We start from the raw sequence: 20,346 nt of genomic DNA on the forward strand, positions 1-20,346 counted from the left end.
TAGGGGCTGGGCTGCCCTAGAGCGGTGCCTGAGACAGCATTTTCCACCACCATTAACAAAACACAAAATTATGGAAGAATGGTGTCGCATCCCTCCAATAGAGTTCCAGACACTTGTAGAATCTATGCCAAGGCCCAATGCCCTATTTATGTTGGTGTTTCCTTTATTTTGGCAGTTACCTGTACTTTGCCTCTAGGAGATTCCCTGTTGAAGCCCCACATGGTGAAGAGCCTCACCTGCTTCCTGGACAGGCTGTCCATCTCTCTGCATCCCTCCCTGGAGAAGTTTGAGAGCCAGCTGCTGCAGCATGTCAGCATGGACTGCCACAACACGGTAAGAACCATGTTACGTGATCCGAGTGGAAATGATGCTACTCACATGGGGCACCGTTTGTTGTGATCGTTTACAATAATTATTAGTTTTTCTGACGTACTGTGGGGTCCACAATTATTGGCAGCGTTGATAGAGATGAGGAAAAAAGACTGTGTATAAAATAAATACAAATACTGAGCTATTCTGTATGTTCCAAAAAATGGTGAAGTTATTTTATTTTGTTCAGAGAGATTTTATTTAACAAGTAATAAAAATAAATGCAAAACAGATGGGGGTCAAAATTATTGGCACTCCTGTTTTCAATACTCTACCACCCTCCCCTTACGAGGATAACGACACTGGGCCTTTTTCAAAATTGTTTTATGAGATTGGATGTTGGGAGGGATCTTAGACCATTCCTCCAAACAGAATATTTTCAGATCCTAGCTACAGATTCTACTAACCTGCTCTTGGCAGTACTGTATTCCTTCTTGATTCGGAGAAAAAGGTATCTTATAAATTGCGGCTGTGACGATGCCAGTTTCATTTTTTCCATGGCCATTTTTTCCATGGCAAAAATGAAAACACGAAGCAGGACCATACTTTGGTCCTTTAAAAACCTGCTGTATGTAAAATATTGTGTGCTATATCTTGGAAAATAAATAAATGTGACTGGATGACAACATAACAAGGTTTGTTTCTGTCACGTTTCTCGTGGGCTGAAGGAAGAGTGGACCAAGGTGCAGCGTTTAAAGTGTTTATGATTTAATCCAAAAAACCAAATCGAACAAAAACAACAAATAGGAGAACGAAAGCGAAACAGTCCTGTCTGGTACAGACACAAAGACAGAAAACAACTACCCACAAAACACAGGTGGGAAAAGGCTACCTAAGTAAGGTTCTCAATCAGAGACAACGATAGACAGCTGCCTCTGATTGAGAACCACACCCGGCCAAACACACAGAAATAGAAAACATAGAACACAAAACATAGAATGCCCACCCCAACTCACGCCCTGACCAAACCAAAATAGAGACATAAAAAAGGAACTAAGGTTCACTGTTTTCCTAAAGAAGTTAAATCCGCTTTGTGTTTTATTTCCTTGCCACGATACTAACGAGTATCGCGATACTGGTATCATCCTGGCCCTATTATAAATGTCTGTGTCCAGTTGCAGGTGGTTCTACAAAAATCTGAGAAAACATAGAAAGATATGTCCATTTTTTGTACTGTGTGAGAAGGTTCTTAGCTGCCGCACATCTAGCATTTCCCAGCATCTTTGCAAGAACTAGTTGTTTCTATGTAACGCGTCTGCAGCCACGTGTAGAAGTAGATGACAACGCATCACACAGTGCGACCAAAACAAAGATCTACACACATGCAAGAGGCATTTCTCACTCAATACAAAACACGGATTGCCAATTACCTTCCTTCAATTTTTGCCCTTGAAAACTTGTCACAAACACAGTCCTTTTATAGCTACCAAAAGTAAATCAGGGCCTGTCTATTCTCTTCGTCTAAGGAGACGTAACCATGTTTGACAGGTGCAGCCATGCGCTCGCTATTCTGTGCGCAGTGCAGTTGTGTCGGTCCTATTTATCTATCTGGTCTATCTTAAGTGACGTGCGGCAGAAAATTGATAAATTGATATCATGATGCTGTCAGTCCCCTTTATCTTTGTCCCAGTGTTCAGCACGGCCTCTTCCCCCGCTGTTGTTCCCTCCTGATGGAGCAGTATTGAGCCACGTGCAGTTTTGATAAGGCACGTCTCACCGTTATGTTTTATAAAGGGCTTCACTGTAGTATCTTGGCCATTAGAGGCTGTGCTAGTGTGCGTCAGGTTTTGGAGTACACCCTCTGAGCAATATAGTGTCATGAACTTTGGATTGTTCAGAACGTTGGCCTTTTGGTGCTGTATTATTTGCATTTATTTGCAAATTGGCAATTTTGGCATAAACCTTCTAAAGATATGTGTTTGATAGGTGGTCATTCAGTCTGTCATCTTCCTTCACACATAACTCTGACACAGGCAGACGTTGTCATTGGTGCGCACACTGAAATTACAGTTTTAGTAGAATGTATGTCCGTTATGGATTACAAAAGATAGTGTATCGATATGTTCATCTTTGGTGAGCATAACCTGGCTGTAACCTTCTAAGTAGAGGCAATTAAAGCAACATTTTACCTGAAGCTTTTCCACTTCATAAAGAAAGTGTTCCGTCAGTACAGTTTGAACCTGTGAACTTGAATACAGTGAGGGAGATTAAAAATCAAAGCTAGCAGGCCTGTATTTTGCTCTGCTATTCATGTACTCATACATTGATCAGTTCTGACATTACTCTCAGGTTTTTTTTATAAGTGCTTTACGCTAGTCAATGCACCAATCTGCACTGTACAGAACAACTCATAACAAAAGACCCACTGGTACATGGATTTCTCATTAGTGTCTCATATGAAGCAAACTAACTATTGTTGTCGCTCGAAGGACACTAACAAGGATGTCATTGGACAGGTGAGCGTGCATATCCAGATTGATTGGACAATTGGGATTTGGGCGGCTCCGGGGTAGCCTTTTTTAACATGATTATCTACAGTACCATGTCTTGTTGAAAAATAATCTGGTGTCTACCAAGCTACACATGCTGGGCCTAGCTCACTTTGAAATGAAACTATGAGAAACACATCTCCGGTAGAGTAGAAGAGGCAGAACGGCTCAAATGAAAGGCTGTTGGACAAAAATACTTCCTTTTGCCTTTTGTGAGTTAGGAAGACAGGTGTGATGAAATTAATCACTTTTATAGAAACGAATTATCTCCCTCAGCATTGACACCTTTTTGTTCCTTTTGTTGGTCTTCATAACTGGGTAATGTGGATTTTGTTAAAACAGTCAGATTGACTTCAGTATGTGTTCTATTGTGAAACTTCAGTGGGGCTGACGCCTCTCTCGGCACCTCATCTTGAGGAAGGTGCTAATACATGCAGCATCGAGGGTGACGGCAGACTTTAATTAGCGATTGTGCGCGTACATACCTGTGTGCGAATGTATGTACGGGTGTGTGACCTTTTTGAGAAGTGCGACTCCTTGTGCTAGATTGTGATCATCCAGCTATCTGGGAGGTGATGCTGACACCGTACCTGCTACATCAGCCTCAAGTGCTCAGTAAAAGGCAGACTAAAGCACAAATGGAGAACGGTGCATGTGAAGGAAGAGAGAGTCTTTGTTTTCTCTTTCCAAAATGTCTCCCTTTACAGTTCTTAAATACATTGTATTGAGAGCAAAACAACATTGAAAATGCACATTTTCACTTGGCATACAGTATAAAGGCCTTGTGGATCTGTTTTTTAGGTTTTCTGTAGCTACTGTAGATGTCATGGCTTTGTTGTAGTGCAATTAGAATGCCAACACTTGCCTAACTGCTATCTTGACAGGCTATTTTGTCTTTACATTCTGCAGCTTGAGCCATCCAGAATCCATAGAACTCGGTGGCTCTTACAACCCTCTGTGATAAGGTAGGGTAGAGAGTCGATCAAAGTGTTCTCTTTATTTGGTCCTCCTGAACATAGGCCCTAGGCTTGGGGACACTTAAACTGTATTTGTCTAATCTACCCCTAGATGCTTTCACAGCCAGCAGAGCTCCTAGACCTAGAACAGTAAATCAGGCCAGGCCCATTGTCTCAGTCAGGACCCATGATGTTTGTATCCAATGTCTTGGCGAGCGATCAAAGGACCGAAATGGGAGCGGAAGAAAAAAGAAGCAAGAGGACAAACACCGTGCCGCAGGCAAAACTGCATGCCCCTAGGCAAATCTCATCAATTGCGAGAAGCAAAGCAAAAACTCAATAAAGTTGTTCATTTCCAGAATAAAAGGAAACACGCTCAAAGTAGGACTGCCCCTGCTGTTTATGTGCCAAAGAAAGAGCCCAAAAGGAAAACGTCATTCAGAAACGTTTTCTTTTTCTGCCCTGTGAGAATGCTTGGACGGGTTAGGGTACGGTACACCTCTACATATGCCAACTGACTCCTGCTATCCTTAATCATTACAACTTCCAAAGCAGATTATAGAACGAGCAGTGTGATTGAATACAGTAGGCCTGCCTGTATTGGACGTTTATAAAGCCTATCTCCCCTCGCTATCTCTCTCTAGAAGAATAACTAAAATATTACTCCCCCCAAAAATTCAATAAGAAGAATACCTTATTGTCCATTAACTTACAGAGAACAGAAACTTATCTTCATGCTCACAACCCAAACACCTGAGACACACACACACACACACCGTAGCGGTTTGAAGTAATTGGTCAGCCATAGTGCCGCGCCCCCAGAGCAATTGTAGCAAGTGCCTTACTCAAGGGCAGTGAATGATACCCGCAAAACTCTCCGTTTGCCAGCTCACTCCGCACCAGATTTTTTCAGTCGGAGCTGGGATTCAAACCGACGATCCCTCCCTTTGCTGGCCCGCGTCTCTAATGGCTAGGCTACCTGCCACCCCCATACAAAGTCTCTGAACGTTCTGTTTATTATTTCATTATTATAGCTCTTTCTTCCTCTGGGTTCTATGATGATTATGATTATTGAAACCTTTATTGCACCGAAGGGTATTTGTTTTACACAACATGAGCAATGGAGGGAAAAAAGACATGCAAAGGGAAGACCTGAGTGTTTTAGGAAACATCTGAACCTTCTAATAACCTTCTAATAATGAGCTGAGGTTAGCAGGTGTCCAGATTCAGCATTCTGTATCAACAACTATAATGCAGAATACTCAAATCTATAATGGCATCTGAACCTATGTGGGACAGTCTGGGACCCGGCTCTTTTTAATCATCTTCAAGCGTGTGTTGTCTCACTTTAGCAGTCAAAACAAATGAGCATCAGGGAAGCGGCGTGAGTGGGCGCCATTGACCGAACCCTCCTGGCCAGGAGTGTGATCAATAGGCATTACCACCTCCTAAAAGATTTCCTTATGTTAATATGTTCTCCTGCCAGTGATTTTAGTGTCTAGTCAAGTTGAGTCGTTTGTTTGAAACGTCAGGGAACACTCAATGCTGTCCATCTCAAGTGACCTTTAACCCTATGGGCTCTGGTCAAAAGTAGTGCACTAAATCAGGGAATAGGGTACCTCCTGAAACCCCAACCACCCTAACTAAAGCAGTATACTCTGGTGAAAAGGGTAGCAACAAAAAAGTGGGCTAATTTTATAAGCTGGCTATATTGGTCGACTTGTGACTCAATATTTTCTGGTAGTGAATCGTGGGCTGCGTTTTTTACCAGGAGGGCAATGCGATTCATCAGCAGAAGCGATATGCCAGTTAAAATGTGTTAAGGAGCAGAGGAGTGGGCGGATGACAACAGCATGCTAATGATGGTTCAACTGTGTTTCCTGGGAAGGATGACTCACCTCGGTGTGAGGAAGCTAACGTCCACAGCGTGGGCATCTCCCTCCACCGCCACACAGACACACATATATGGTAGCATGTTTTGCGCTCACATACAAACATGCTAGCATACGTGCGCACAAGCTAGCATGCGCATACACAAACATGCTCGCACACACACACTAGCACAAACACCCATGATAGCATGCTCACAGACACATACATGCTAGCACATGCTAGAACATGCTAGCATGCGTTTATATATGCACACGGCAATGACAGAGATTCTCATATCTTTAAGATTAGTGTAAAAATAAAACATTTTGAAAATAATTAGCCTTTGAGTCCCTGGAGCAATTCAATTATTTAGCTGATTTTACATTTCAGATTAATTTAGTTGTTTCAGAGAAGGTCCCTCATTCTTCAGATGAATGCTCTGAGACTTAACCCCTTATTGAGATTGCTCTTATATGGATTTTATTCAGGGTTGACTCAGCCTTTTCAGCCCAACTCGTTATGTCACATGCCTTCATAGTGTTATAACACTATACATTGCAGCTTGCTGAACTTTGATATTAATCACAGTTTGATATTAATCACAGTTTGTATTTGCTGAATTTTGCACTTGACATCAAGTTAATCTCTGTGCCAAAACATAAAGACATGATTTAGGGGTGACATAAGCGTGTATGAATGGTTACGACTGGTATTATGTCATGTTATTAAATCCTCTGTACTCCAGACTCCGGTCCTACTTTATAGTCTCATTCTGTCTGACTGACTAAAACCCCCAACTCAACCAATGAAATAACTTGCACACTTACTTCATCTGCAGCATCAGAACACAAATAACCTTCAAAAACCAATTTATTCTCCTTAAAGATCCCATTTAATTTCTTCAAAATGAACAGCACAAGACTCTGCACACTGCCTGCTCTCTCCCTTGTTTAAATTACCTTACTTTCTAGTCAGTTCCATGTTATTCAACTGACAGTTCTTTCTGTAAAAGTACATTTTGCTTACCAAATATTTCAATTTTTGCCAAGCCAGTACATTGTACACATTTGAATCAACAAGATTCTGCACTGGCGATAAGTAACAGAGATAACGCCTTGGTCTCCTTTTAAATGCCGGGTTGAAACAGGCTAGTAATATTCGAGATGTATGTTCAAATCCTGGATTTGTTTTTAATTGTAATCGAAATGTAAACATTGAAACCCTGAGAAAGAAAGCAAAGTGCTAATATGTCTCAAGCCTCATCCCAAGGTGGGTCTGAGGTGTTACCTTCATGTGCACCACTACAGCACTCAGCATGAATGTATAGCTTGCGCTTTCTTTCCTTTTTTTCCCTGTGAAGAGATAAGATATCTTATTCTAATATAGTTATCTTTGACTTGTAGGAGGGGGTTTATTTCTCTCGCTGATTTCTAAGGAGCATTAAGAACCTATGTATTTTGCAGAGAAAAAGCATTTATTCTCGTGGCCCCCAAGGCCATGTCTATTAAGGCATCATTTTCTTACTCTTGACACGACATAACAGACGTACACAGCCATTGAAAAAGCTGGAATGTAGAAGAGTTAATTTTCTCCTCGTCTGAACTCCTGACTGAACAGAATGTTCTGGTTTCTCTGAACAACTGCCACACTGGGCTACTGCACTAATTGGAAGCTAAAAACAACAACAACCCTACTCTCTAGCAACCAACAACTTTGTTTACACTGTTAACAAAGCATGGCAATAAATTGCCTCCTAATATGCGCAAATGAGACTCTCTCTTTTTTAAAACAAACTGTAATTCTGGTAGTTTAAATAACTAAGACATTTGCGCTGTCACAGCGTCTTGGTCCACTGTGCTCAGGTGTCTACGACTAGTCTACCACGCTGTATGCACGCACGGTAGCATGATGAGACCGGGTCACAATTTCTACCACCACTGTTAACAAAGGATGGTGACTCTCAGAGAGCGAGCGATAGAGACCCATGGACATCTAACGTGGCTGGCCAGTTAAAGTGGAAATTAACTTTTTTCATTAGTCCACTGTTGATAAAGTCACATGTCAGCAGTAATATTTTCAAGATATTGGACTTTCATGAAGCAAAGTGTCACGGGTTACATCATCATGATGATCCATTTTTTTACAGATGATACATAAAAGCGGTCTAGTGGGGAGAGAGCGAGAGGAGCTGCAGGGTGTCCTGAGCTCTGGATTGCCTGTGCTCCACGCTACGCGCTCATCACTCGGACGACTCCCCTCTTTTGTGACAGAGGAAATGGAGTATAATTTAACTTAGGGACCATTTAATTGTTCCCTGTAAGCTTCTTAGCTTTAAAATATTGACATTTTAGGATCGCCAAACAAATCTGTGATGGCAGCAGCCAGAGGATAGACAGAGTTGGAGGGAGGAAGGGATATTGGAGAAAGAAAGCGTGTCAGATGGAGTGAGAGAGGGGGATAGACAGATATGAGAGAAGGGTGCGTGTGGAAGGAGCGACAGAGAGGGGATGGGTTTTAACAGATGTTGCCTGTTAGAAGCTTCAGACTGCACTCTCTCTCCCTCAATCACTTCATTACAGTCCTGTCCTAGATAAAACAGTGCCATCTCCTGTCATCTCCTCACACTGGAGATGTTGAAAGAGTGAGCGAACAGATAGATTCCAGAGAAGGCATAATCATAATTGTAATCTAAATGTAGCTGAAAGCAATCATTTGTGGGGTTCTTGTAACACTTATACTGCTAGCCGCCACTCTGTTGTCAGAAGGAACTTAGAGGCAATGATTTTTAAAAATCATCACAGTGTTGAGGTGCCTCCAGCATAGATAGAATATGAATTGTAATTAGAATGACGGCTGTTTTGTTTGTATCTCAGCATTATTTTCTTGTCATGGTTGTCATACTCGAACTGTATGCTATGTTTGTGATGAGGACTGTTGGTAATTGTATTTGACTGAAAAAGGTTATGGATATTTAGAGGATGGAGCCTGTTGTTTTAACAAGGCCGTGGCTGTGAATACAGAGTTTTCACCCTCACCCCGCCCCTCTGGAATCTTTTTTCTCCACGGGTTGTTTTAGGCACACATTTTTTTCTACGTCGCTGCTGTTCACACTCCACCTCTCTTCACGTTTCTCTCTTTACTTACCCTCTTCTGAACCATGATGTAGCCTGTGGACACGTTCAACATTGCAGCCGACTTTAAAGGCGAGTCGAGGCTGACTGATCTACAAATCACCTTGCATCAAAAATAAAGATTATTTGTAGATCAATCAGTCAGCCACAATTTACCCATGATACATCACAGTTTTGATGCTTTCGAACCCAGCCTATGTCTGCTTAATTTTTCTGCACAGCTAAACATTCAAGGCCATTATGAAGGCTAAAGCCTTCTCTATCTGTTGTAATGGATATTGCAGTTGCACAAGCAGGATGCAGTCCCTACACATTGCACTGGAGCAAAAACAATCTGCGTTTTGTGTGATGATGTTGGCAGATTTTTGTAGTAGCTGCCATATCGTAGCCACTAGCCAGAGACGCTGATGAATAACACTACTACTTTGACTGCCTGTCTGCCTTCTGCATAGCCAATGTTTGCAAAGAAAAAATACATTTTCAATTGCTAATTAGACTGCGTGTCTGTGTCTTGCTCGTGTTTGATATGCTGCCTAGATGGCTGCATGTAATTCACGACTTGAGTTTTGCATTGGGGGGGGAAATTAATCATGTTTTGTGTACAACATGTAAATAGCTGCATGTAGCCTAACTCCTCTCCTGAGAATAAGAACATGAAATCGCACTTATGCTTAATAGCCTACTGAAGCATGGAATGCTGTAGTTAGTTAGAACATGGACTTTGTGTACAACATGAAGTTTGTAGGCTGCACCAGACAAAGGCGTTCATCGCCTTTCAAGGAGGGGGAAGCAGCAGCGGAGCACAGAGCAGCAGCTACGTAGGCAGTGGAGGTGGGCACCAGCTATATCAAAAAATACAAATCTCAGTATCTTTAGCCACGGCAAATCGGTTTTCCAGAGAATCCGGAACTGCAGCCACTCCGTTTAACAAAATAGGCTCATATGCTTTAATAAAAAAAAGCTTTTTAATGCCAAAAAACAAATGAGATTTAGGTGTAGAAGAATCGTATGTAACATTTTATGGGCGTTTTATTTCAAACAGGCAATGGCCCAGAAAATGACTGCCTCTGTGCCTCATACTGTGGCTGTTCCATAGGCCCGAGCTAGGCACAGTGAGCCAGTGTATATTCAGGGAAAGGGGATACCTAGTCAGTTGCACAACTGAATGCGTTCAACCAAAATGTGTCTTCCGCATTTAACCCAACCCCTCTGAATCAGAGAGGTACGGGGTCGGCTGCCTTAATCGAGCGCACAGCCATGCAATCTCCATAGACAAGCATTGGTAGTAGAATGGCCTTACTGAAGAGCGCGGTGACCGTGTAAGCCACACAAGCTCACAGAACGGGACCGCCGATTGCTGAAGGCTGTTATTCTCATTGAAAGCAAGTCTAAGAAGCGGTAGATCTGTTCTATGCTTCCTGTTACTAAGTTTCGTATTTGCGTCTTTTACTTTCAGGATTGTACACCAGCTTCAAACAGCTGAAAATTCAATATTTTTGGTTATGGAAAGACACTACATAGCCAAAAGTATCTTTCCATAACCAAAAATATTGCATTTTCAGCTATGAGAATAACGGCCTTCAGTATTTTCAATGAGAATAACGGCCTTCAAAAATCGGCAGGCCCGTTCTGTGAGCTTGTGTGGCCTACACGTTCACGGAGCTCTTCAGTAAGGTCATTCTACTGCCAATGCTTGTCTATGGAGATTGAAGGGGTGTCCACATACACTACATAGCCAAAAGTATGTGGACACCCCTTCAATATCCATAGACTAACATTGACGGTAGAATGGCCTTACTGAAGAGCTCAGTGACTTTCAACGTGGCACCGTCATAGGATGCCACCTTTCCAACGAGTCAGTTCGGCATATTTCTGCCCTCCTAGAACTCCCCTGGTCAACTGTAAGTGCTGTTATTGTGAAGTGGAAATGTCTAGGAGCAACAGCGGCTCAGCCACGAAGTGGTAGGCCACACAAGCCCACAGAATGGGACTGCCGAGTGCTGAAGCGCGTAGTGAGTGAAAATTGTCTGTCCTCTGTTGCAGTGGAAACGCGTTCTCTGGAGTGATGAATCACGCTTCACCATCTGGCAGTCCGACGGACTAATCTGGGTTTGGCGGATGCCAGGAGAACGCTACCTGCCCAAACTGTAAAGTTTGGCGGAGGAGGAATAATAGTCTGGGGTTGTTTTTCATGGTTCAGGCTAGGTCCATTAGTTCCAGTGAAGTGAAATCTTAGTGCTACAGCATAAAATGACATTCTAGTAATTTTTGTGCTTTCAGCCAGACCTCACTAATGCTCTTGTGGCTGAATGGAAGCAAGTCCCCACAGCAATGTTCCAACATCTAGTGGAAAGCATTCCCAGAAGAGTGGAGGCTGTTATAGCAGCAACAGGGGGACCAACTCCTTATTAATGCCCATGATTTTGGAATCAGATGTTCGACGAGCAGGTTTCCACATACTTTTGGTCATGTAGTGTATCTCACAACTTTCCAGTGTTTGTGCCTCGGGTCTATCTTATCGCAGACCCTCAAGGCATTGACGGATCTAAATGGGAAGGTTTCAGATGTTAAACATAATTTCCCCATTGAGGATTAACAAGCCCCAACTACTGTATCCTCCCCGGCCACTTGAGAGAGATGGACTCGAGAGATGTTTACTGTTGCCGCGAAGAGAGGGAGAGAGAGAGAGAGGGGGATAGAGAGAGTAAGAGAGGTGGAGAGAGGAAGATGGAGAGAATGATGAGGATACGTGGGCTGCACGCTCTGCAGCTGCATATAATACCGATGCTCAATTGATATGCTAATTGGATTGGGAAGGTGTGGGTGGATATGGAGACAGTTTAGGCAGAGAGAGAGAGAGGCAATGAGAAAGATAGAGGGAGGCAGAAGCTGGGGAGGCAGGCAGTAACACAGGAACAGCAGTTAGGCCCAGAACCCAGGGTTAGAGAGTTTACAGTCAATCATCTCGCTCACTGCTCACTCCGCGTTACTTAGCAGCTGCAAGTGCCACGCTGCAGCGCAAACTCCCAAAACAGCTGACAACCAATCCGCCCGTTGATTGACTTGTTTGTTAAACACATTGACTTCTTCATTCGCATTTACATTTTTCATTTCATACGGTAGCTTGTAATGACGGTTTATCTGTGATTGATTGTCACGTTATTAGAGCTCGCGAAAAACAAAATGCAAAAAAAGAACCAATGGTTCCCCAGATGTTTGATTTGAAATAATTATTAGCTTATGAATTAGTTACAATTTGCGTAATCACAACATTAGTATGAATCATTGCTATTATTATGATAATGTATACGCTGTAACAGGGCCGCAAGAAAGCAATTAAAAAATGTATGCTATTGTATGCCTTTGTGCACAGTGTAATCATCTTATTTTTTGTTTGCCGTTTCCATTTTCACAGCTTTCTCCTCCTATTATATTCAAAGGGTCCACTACTTTAAACATGTATGGGGCTCTCGTCTTTCCCCTTCTCCACTAAGGGGCTGAGCAGCAGATGAAATGAGCAGAGGAGAGTCAAAGTACTAGCAGAGCAGAGCAATCAGTGGAGAATCAGTGAGACCTCAGAGTGTGTGAGACTTTATGAGATGGGCTGAGAAGTCGGGCTGTGAGGGTGACGTCTCGTCATGTTTCATCACACGGGGACGGTGACAGTGTCCTGGGGTGGTGCCAGGAGGAATGCTGTAGAGAGGGTTCTGTAGACCTAAAAATACATTTGTACTGTCTGTGAGCAATGTTTTATAGCCTAGTTGTATCCAACTTTTATAGTTTAATGGCCTCAACTGTACAACCTGACAGATGTATGTGTCATTTAAATCCCCATCTATGCTAGATCTTATTCATTATCTATACAACATGCAATTAGAGATCTTCTCACTCCAAGTGTGTGGGTGTGTGTCTGCTCACGTGTGTGGCTAAGCAGCAAGGATGAGGAGCTACCTTGGCTCAATACATCCTGATTGGATCTGTTCTTCTCTCCTGCAGAAACACTCGGGTCCGGAGAGCTCAGCGGTGGTGGTCATCCAGGAGCGGAGGCTCCACGTGGGGGTCCACAACGGCTGGGGCTTCTTGGAGCGCCCCCAGGTGGTGGTGCTGGAGACAACCGAGGCCACCGATTGGAGCAGGGGACGTACCAGAGGGGGCACATCCCGACAAGGCACACTGACCAGAGACTGGTGAGTGGAGTGGAGCCTCACTGGGCTGGTAGCGGTAGGCTACATCCTTGAGTGCAGGGTTTGGTACATTAACCCCGTTAACTGGGTTTGATCATGCAAGGTCAGCAATAGGTTCCGTACCCTTTTCCACTCTGATCAGCACTAAAACACACATAATCAGCTTCCGACGGATGGCTTCAGCACGTCAAACCCTACAACAAGGGTTGTTACGACACCGTGGGTTTCTGACACTTTCTGTTCATGTATTTGTAAGCGCATGGGTTTCCTGGGTCCTTGGCATTATAAGGAAGAGAACAGACTGAAACAGCAAGGGACTACTAATTGAAATTGTCCAATAAGAAACACAGTTTTTTTTTGTCTTTTGTTGGAAAATGTTTTGCTACAGTGTGCACTAATCAGTGTGACCCTGCTGCCATTGACATAGTGATAGTGGCCTCCTTGTGGTGCTGAACCCACAGTGTTGTGCTGCTGATGGAGTCACACTCTGGATTGACATTAGATGAGAGAGGAAAAAACCAACACACACACTGTTTAGATCACTGATCACCAACCCTTGTGCAGAGCACCAAAACACCGTATTCAACGATTCATCTCTAGACCAATGATCTATATACTGTATCGATAGACAGTAATAGACAAATTACCAATCAAGATTTAGATGCTCACATACTACTTTGTATGACTGTGTGCTTGTATAAGGCCACATACCAACATATTAGAAATGGCAAGACACAATATTCAAATCAGCTTTCATGAGTTGGTTCAGTTATTAGTTTAGAATTAGTGAACGCACATCGAACAAAATTAATTCCATTCTAATTTGATCATCATGTGACAATCAAAGTAGGTATTTGTGAGTGGTGTCACAATTTACCCAACAAAAGGAAACTAAACATCAATTAATCTCGTATCGCTTATAATAAAGCTGTTTGTCTGATGCCGCCACATTTATAGCAACTATGTGGGCGTGTCAAGTATGCTCCCCCCTCATCAGATAAAGTGGCCTCCCTGTTTCTATCACCTCCTTGAATGCATCCCAAATGGCACCCTATTCCCTATATAGTGCACTACTTTTGACCAAGGCACATAGGGCTCTGTGGAAAAGTAGTGGACTCTATAGGGAATAGGGTGCCATTTGGGCTGCACACTGTACATAATAAACCATAATAATCATAATGACACAATACATTATCCGACGCTACTGCCGTTTGTGTTTTAGTTCCTTTTTTAAAGAGGTAGGTAGAAATCTCTTGTTCCCCCCGCTGGTCACACAGAATTTGAAAGCGCTGTTATGAATAGCACAGCGTAGGCCTTAATTATTCTGGAGATTTTTTTTGTTGTCGTCGTTTCGCCGAGAAAGAAGCCAACGCTCACACACACACAGGGCTGCTCGTGGGCCCAGTTCAAAGCAACGCCTGTTCCTGTCTCCTGGGGGGTTCTGCCTGCGGAGAGTAGCGCAACTCGGCTGACCTTCACAACATTTCCTCACCTTTGTCAATATGCTGGCAGTCAGGGCTGTATGCAAACTGTGAATGATGAAAATCTAAATAATATGAATGCGTGGTTCACATGGGGCCAGTAACACATGGCGCGTGGAGTGGGCACCGCTCAACATCATTGTCATCGGCAGTGATTTTCCTTTTCTAAGAAGAAATTACGCCACTTCACTGTACCTTTTAATACAGTTGCTAGAACAATTGCAAGGAAGTAGGCACAACGTTCAGTTGAACAGTCCATCGTTTACTTTTGGTAGAGCCATTGTTTGACCTTCAGTCTGAACGATGATTACTTTAGTTATTTAACTTTCTTTTTTACGATGATTCTAGCAGTGGTTGAAAAAAGACTTAATGATTTTAACAAACTACATAAAATAGAAACTTTTCAATTGACAAGTGACTGTTGCAGCTATTTCTGTGCCACTACTCTCAGAATAGTTACAATACTGTTGTGTAGTGGATTCTTGGGCAATTTGGATACCTTTCTGTAGTTTGAGGTGCTGGACCGGAGTAAGACTGATTTTGTATTTAGTGTGTAAAATAGGGGTCTTCAACCTTTTCTTTTCTAAGGACTCCCGCCCAGGCAAACTGGCGATCCAGGGAGCCCCATTATATGTTAGCAAAAAATGTATTTTCACATCTTGGTATTATCATCAGGTGAATGATAATGGTAAGAACAATTTAAAAATTAATAGTTTTGGTAGATCCCTTTTCATTATTTTGACCTCCCCACATTATAATTGGAAGAGGAAGTGTAAACTCTAGCATAGCCTATTAGCTAGAATGGTAACTCCAAGCACATTTTGGCTAATAGCAGCTGTCTAGCTGGTTAAACAAAGGTTATAGATGTGTTTTGGCAAAAATGTATTTCCAAGTACACTTGCCACGACTGGTACTTGCGTTTGCTTATTCAAAGTCTATGTCAGATACTCCAGTGAGCGTAATTAGCTCAGTATTAGGAGTTGAGAAATAAGGTTGACATAATTCAAAATTATATATTATCCTTTCTTTCTACTATAGGTACACTACCAGTCAAAAGTTAACACCTACTCATTCAAGGGTTTTTCTTTATTATACTATTTTCTACATTGTAGAATAATAGTGAAGACATCAACATTATGAAGTAACTATGAAGTAACCAAAAAAGTGTTCAACAAATCAAAATATATTTTATATTTCAGATTCTTCAAATAGCCACCCGTTTGCCTTGATAACAGCTTTGCACACTCTTGGCATTCTTTCAACCAGCTTCACCTGGAATGTTTTTCCAACAGTCTTGAAGGAGTTCCCACATATGCTGAGCACTTGCCTGCTTTTCCTTCCGTCTGCGGTCCTACTCATCCTAAACCATCTCAATTTGGTTGAGGTCGGGGGATTCTGGAGGCCAGGTCATCTGATGCAGCACTCCATCACTCTCCTTGTTCAAATAGCCCTTACACAGCCTGGAAGTGTGTTGGGTCATTGTCCTGTTCAAAAACACATGATAAGCCCAAATCAGATAAGATGGCGTATTGCTGCAGAATGCTGTGGTAGCCATGCTGGTTGAGTGTGCCTTGAATTTTAAATAAATCACAGACAGTGTCACCAGCAAAGCACCCCCACACCATAATACCTCCTCCATGCTTCACGGTGGGAAATACACATGCGGAGATCATCCGTTCACCAACACCGCGTCTCACAAAGACACAGCGGTTGGAGCCAAAAATCTCCAATTTGGACTCCAGACCAAAGGACAAATTTCCACCGGTCTAAAGTCCATTGCTCGTGTTTCTTGGCCCAAGCAAGTCTCTTCTTTCTTTGCAGCAATTCGACCATGAAGGTCTGATCCACACCGTCTTCCCTGAACAGTTGATGTTCAGATGTGTCTGTTACTTGAACTCTGCAAATAATTTATTTGGGTTGCAATTTCTGAGGTTGGTAACTCTAATGAACCTATCCTGTGAAGCAGAGGAACCTCTGTGTCTTCCTTTCCTGTGGCGGTCCTCATGAGAGCCAGTTTCATAATAGCGCTTGATGGTTTTTGCGACTGTACTTGAAGAAACGTTCAGTTCTTGACATTTTCCGTGTTGATTGACCTTCATGTGTTAAAGTAATGATGGACTGTCGTTTCTCTTTGCTTTATTGAGTTGTTCTTGCCATTATATGGATTTAGCCCTATTTAGTAAAATACCATCTTCTGTAAACCCCCCCTCCCCCCACCTTGTCACAACACAACGATTGGCTCAAACACATTAAGAAGGAAAGAAATTCCACAAATTAACTTTTAAGAAGGCACACCAGTTAATTGAAATGCATTCCAGGTGACTACCTCATGAAGCTGGTTGAGAGGATGCCAAATGTGCAAAGCTGTCATCAAGGCAAATGGTGGCTATTTTAAGAATCTCAAATATAAATATATTTTGATTTGTTTAACACTTTTTTGGTTACTACATAATTCTATACGTGTTATTTCATAGTTTTGATGTCTTCACTTTTATTCTACAATGTAGAAAATAGTAAAAATAAAGAAAAATTCTAGAATGAGTAGGTGTGTCCAAACTTTTGACTGGTACTGTATATCATGAATCGCCAATAAGTTTGAAAAAATCCAGATATGATTTTTGGGCCATATCGCCCAGCCCAAGCGCCATGTTCAAATGATTTGAACTTTCCAATGCTCCTGCCTCCTGCACATAGCCTGACTTTACAGACAGAGAAGTGCCTTGCACTTTGTGTTTAATGTGACACCTGTCTTAGTCATCTAACATCCACAGATAAAGCTGAAAAACGTATAATAGACACACAAGAAGCTATTCTAAGAAAATGTATCAGTGTCTATTGTGATTCACTCTTTGTCTGTCTTGTCTTGATCGATTCTTGTAGAAATTGGAAAATTAAAGAAAAACCCTTGAATGAGTAAGTGTTCTAAATCTTGTTGCTAGCGATATTCATAAAAACGTTCTAATAAAATACAAATTCCATGTTTTTATTTTGTATATTTTTGCGAACCCCCTGCAGTACCTCTGTGGAACCCCTAGAGGACCCCAGGTTGAATACCTGGTGTAGAGTGATTTTTATTTTTATTCTGTTAGCAAGACAAGCTGTCATGTACTGTATGGTGACTGCCACATGGATCACTTGTCCACTCGCAACCCTTGTCACATCAATCTCCTTTCTCTCTCTCTCCCTCATCTCTCTTTCTTTCTCTCTCCCTCTTTCTTTTAATGTCTCCCTCTCTTTCTCCCTTTGTGCTATCTTTCCAGCAGCTCCAGTCCTAGTCAGAGCCTGGCTCTACGTAGCAGTCTGGAGCTCAAGCTGCCCAGTCACCAGGCTGTGGGGATCGTCCTCCAGCTTGAGTATGTCTTCTCCTCGCCGCTCATCGGTGACGGAAAGGTAAGGGGGTGGTGTGTGTGTGTTTTCCGGTTCCTCTGTCTGCTCCGTTAAGAAATCCCCCAGTCAGAGGAACAACAGATCCAAGCACCTTGGACTGAACATCTTTCCCTGGTGGCTGCCCCCCCCCCCCTCACTGCCCCCTGTCCTGCCAGCCATCCTCTCCTGTCCTTGGAGCATGGATCCATCTCCCCTTGTCTCCTCCCAGAGGAAATTAAAGAGGCATCCTTGGCCAGACAACCTTAGTAAAAGAACAAACACAACACTGGCAGAGAAAAGAAAGAGGGGGAAGAGAGGATAGGTTTCAAGGCAAGCAGCTGAGGAGAACAGAGCCAAGGTAGCCTCTCATCCTTGCTGCCTAGCTCATACACGTGTACACACACATATACACACGCATGGCCTGAGAGCATGGGAAGGATTATCCCCTCCCAATTGGAACCAGGATGAGGGTAGTTCTCTACGAAAAGGCTAACTGGAAGAGAAAGAGTCTGTTGGAGAGACATCATCAACACAGAAAGAGAGAGAAAAATCAACAATCCAAGAATCAAAATGTCCCTAGGGAAGTAATTTACAATGCGGGTGGTTTAGTTAGCTAGACGCAGACGGTATGGCAACACCAAATATTTGGCCAATTATGTGTGTTGGTGGGCTTTAGCCTTGATGCAGTGTGCTAGGGGTGGGCGCTCTTAGTGTCTGTGAATGTGCTGTCCCTTGCAAACTCCCGGGCTAATGAGCCACCAATTAAAACCAAAACAATAACAAGCACTCCACTCCATGTACACGGTATACTGTAGGCCTCACTCACTGTCTGCGTCCCAAATGGCATCATATTCCCTACATATAGTGCACATAGTGCAATAGTTTTGTCCAGGGCACATAGGGCTCTGGTCATAAGTAGTGCACTATATAGGGAATAGAGGGTAATTTAGGACGCAGCCACTTACTGACGCCCATCCTCACAATCTCACCACTCGAGAGCCAGTCAGACTTTTACTGTTGATGTAAACAGGTTCTCCGTTGACTTGCCTGCTTGGATAATGCTTAATGGTTCAAAAACGGATTAAAAAAACAACAGTTGCTACACACACACACACACACACACAGATGCGAAGAGTGCGAGAGAGAGAGAGATGCGAAGAGTGCGAGAGAGAGAGATGCGAAGAGTGCGAGAGAGAGAGATGCGAAGAGTGCGAGAGAGAGATGCGAAGAGTGCGAGAGAGAGATGCGAAGAGTGCGAGAGAGAGAGATGCGAAGAGTGCGAGAGAGAGAGAGAGATGCGAAGAGTGCGAGAGAGAGAGATGCGAAGAGTGCGAGAGAGAGAGAGAGATGCGAAGAGTGCGAGAGAGAGAGAGAGATGCGAAGAGTGCGAGAGAGAGAGATGCGAAGAGTGCGAGAGATGCGAAGAGTGCGAGAGAGAGAGAGATGCGAAGAGTGCGAGAGAGAGAGATGCGAAGAGTGCGAGAGAGAGATGCGAAGAGTGCGAGAGAGAGAGATGCGAAGAGTGCGAGAGAGAGAGATGCGAAGAGTGCGAGAGAGAGAGATGCGAAGAGTGCGAGAGAGAGAGAGAGATGCGAAGAGTGCGAGAGAGAGAGAGAGATGCGAAGAGTGCGAGAGAGAGAGAGATGCGAAGAGTGCGAGAGAGAGATGCGAAGAGTGCGAGAGAGAGATGAGAGAGAGATGCGAAGAGTGCGAGAGAGAGAGATGCGAAGAGTGCGAGAGAGAGATGCGAAGAGTGCGAGAGAGAGAGAGAGATGCGAAGAGTGCGAGAGAGAGAGAGATGCGAAGAGTGCGAGAGAGAGAGAGATGCGAAGAGTGCGAGAGAGAGAGAGATGCGAAGAGTGCGAGAGAGAGAGATGCGAAGAGTGCGAGAGAGAGAGAGAGAGATGCGAAGAGTGCGAGAGAGAGATGCGAAGAGTGCGAGAGAGAGATGCGAAGAGTGCGAGAGAGAGAGAGATGCGAAGAGTGCGAGAGAGAGAGAGATGCGAAGAGTGCGAGAGAGAGAGAGAGATGCGAAGAGTGCGAGAGAGAGAGATGCGAAGAGTGCGAGAGAGAGATGCGAAGAGTGCGAGAGAGAGAGATGCGAAGAGTGCGAGAGAGAGAGAGAGATGCGAAGAGTGCGAGAGAGAGAGAGAGATGCGAAGAGTGCGAGAGAGATGCAAAGATGGCGGGAGAGAGATGCAAAGATGGCTAGAGAGGGAGAGAGATGCGAGAGAGAGAGAGATGCGAAGAGTGCGAGAGAGAGAGATGCGAAGAGTGCGAGAGAGAGAGATGCGAAGAGTGCGAGAGAGAGAGAGAGATGCGAAGAGTGCGAGAGAGAGAGAGAGATGCGAAGAGTGCGAGAGAGAGATGCGAAGAGTGCGAGAGAGAGAGAGATGCGAAGAGTGCGAGAGAGAGAGAGATGCGAAGAGAGAGAGAGATGCGAAGAGAGAGAGAGATGCGAAGAGAGAGAGAGATGCGAAGAGTGCGAGAGAGAGAGA

At 43.5% G+C, this 20,346-nt stretch overlaps 1 protein-coding gene across 1 annotated transcript in view; it reads left to right on the plus strand.

Moving 5' to 3' along the window:
- Positions 1-201: 201 nt before the first annotated feature.
- nphp4 (nephronophthisis 4) overlaps positions 202-20,346 on the plus strand; it is a 138,293-nt gene continuing 118,148 nt past the window's right edge. Inside the window, exons 1-3 of the mRNA XM_039011489.1 lie at positions 202-333; positions 12,814-13,004; positions 17,743-17,872. Coding sequence (XP_038867417.1) covers positions 220-333; positions 12,814-13,004; positions 17,743-17,872 — 435 coding nt within the window. The 5' untranslated portion in view covers positions 202-219. The remainder of the gene's footprint in view (positions 334-12,813; positions 13,005-17,742; positions 17,873-20,346) is intronic.

The sequence above is a fragment of the Salvelinus namaycush genome, chromosome 16 (assembly GCF_016432855.1).
Source record: "Salvelinus namaycush isolate Seneca chromosome 16, SaNama_1.0, whole genome shotgun sequence".
Classification (NCBI taxonomy): domain Eukaryota; kingdom Metazoa; phylum Chordata; class Actinopteri; order Salmoniformes; family Salmonidae; genus Salvelinus; species Salvelinus namaycush.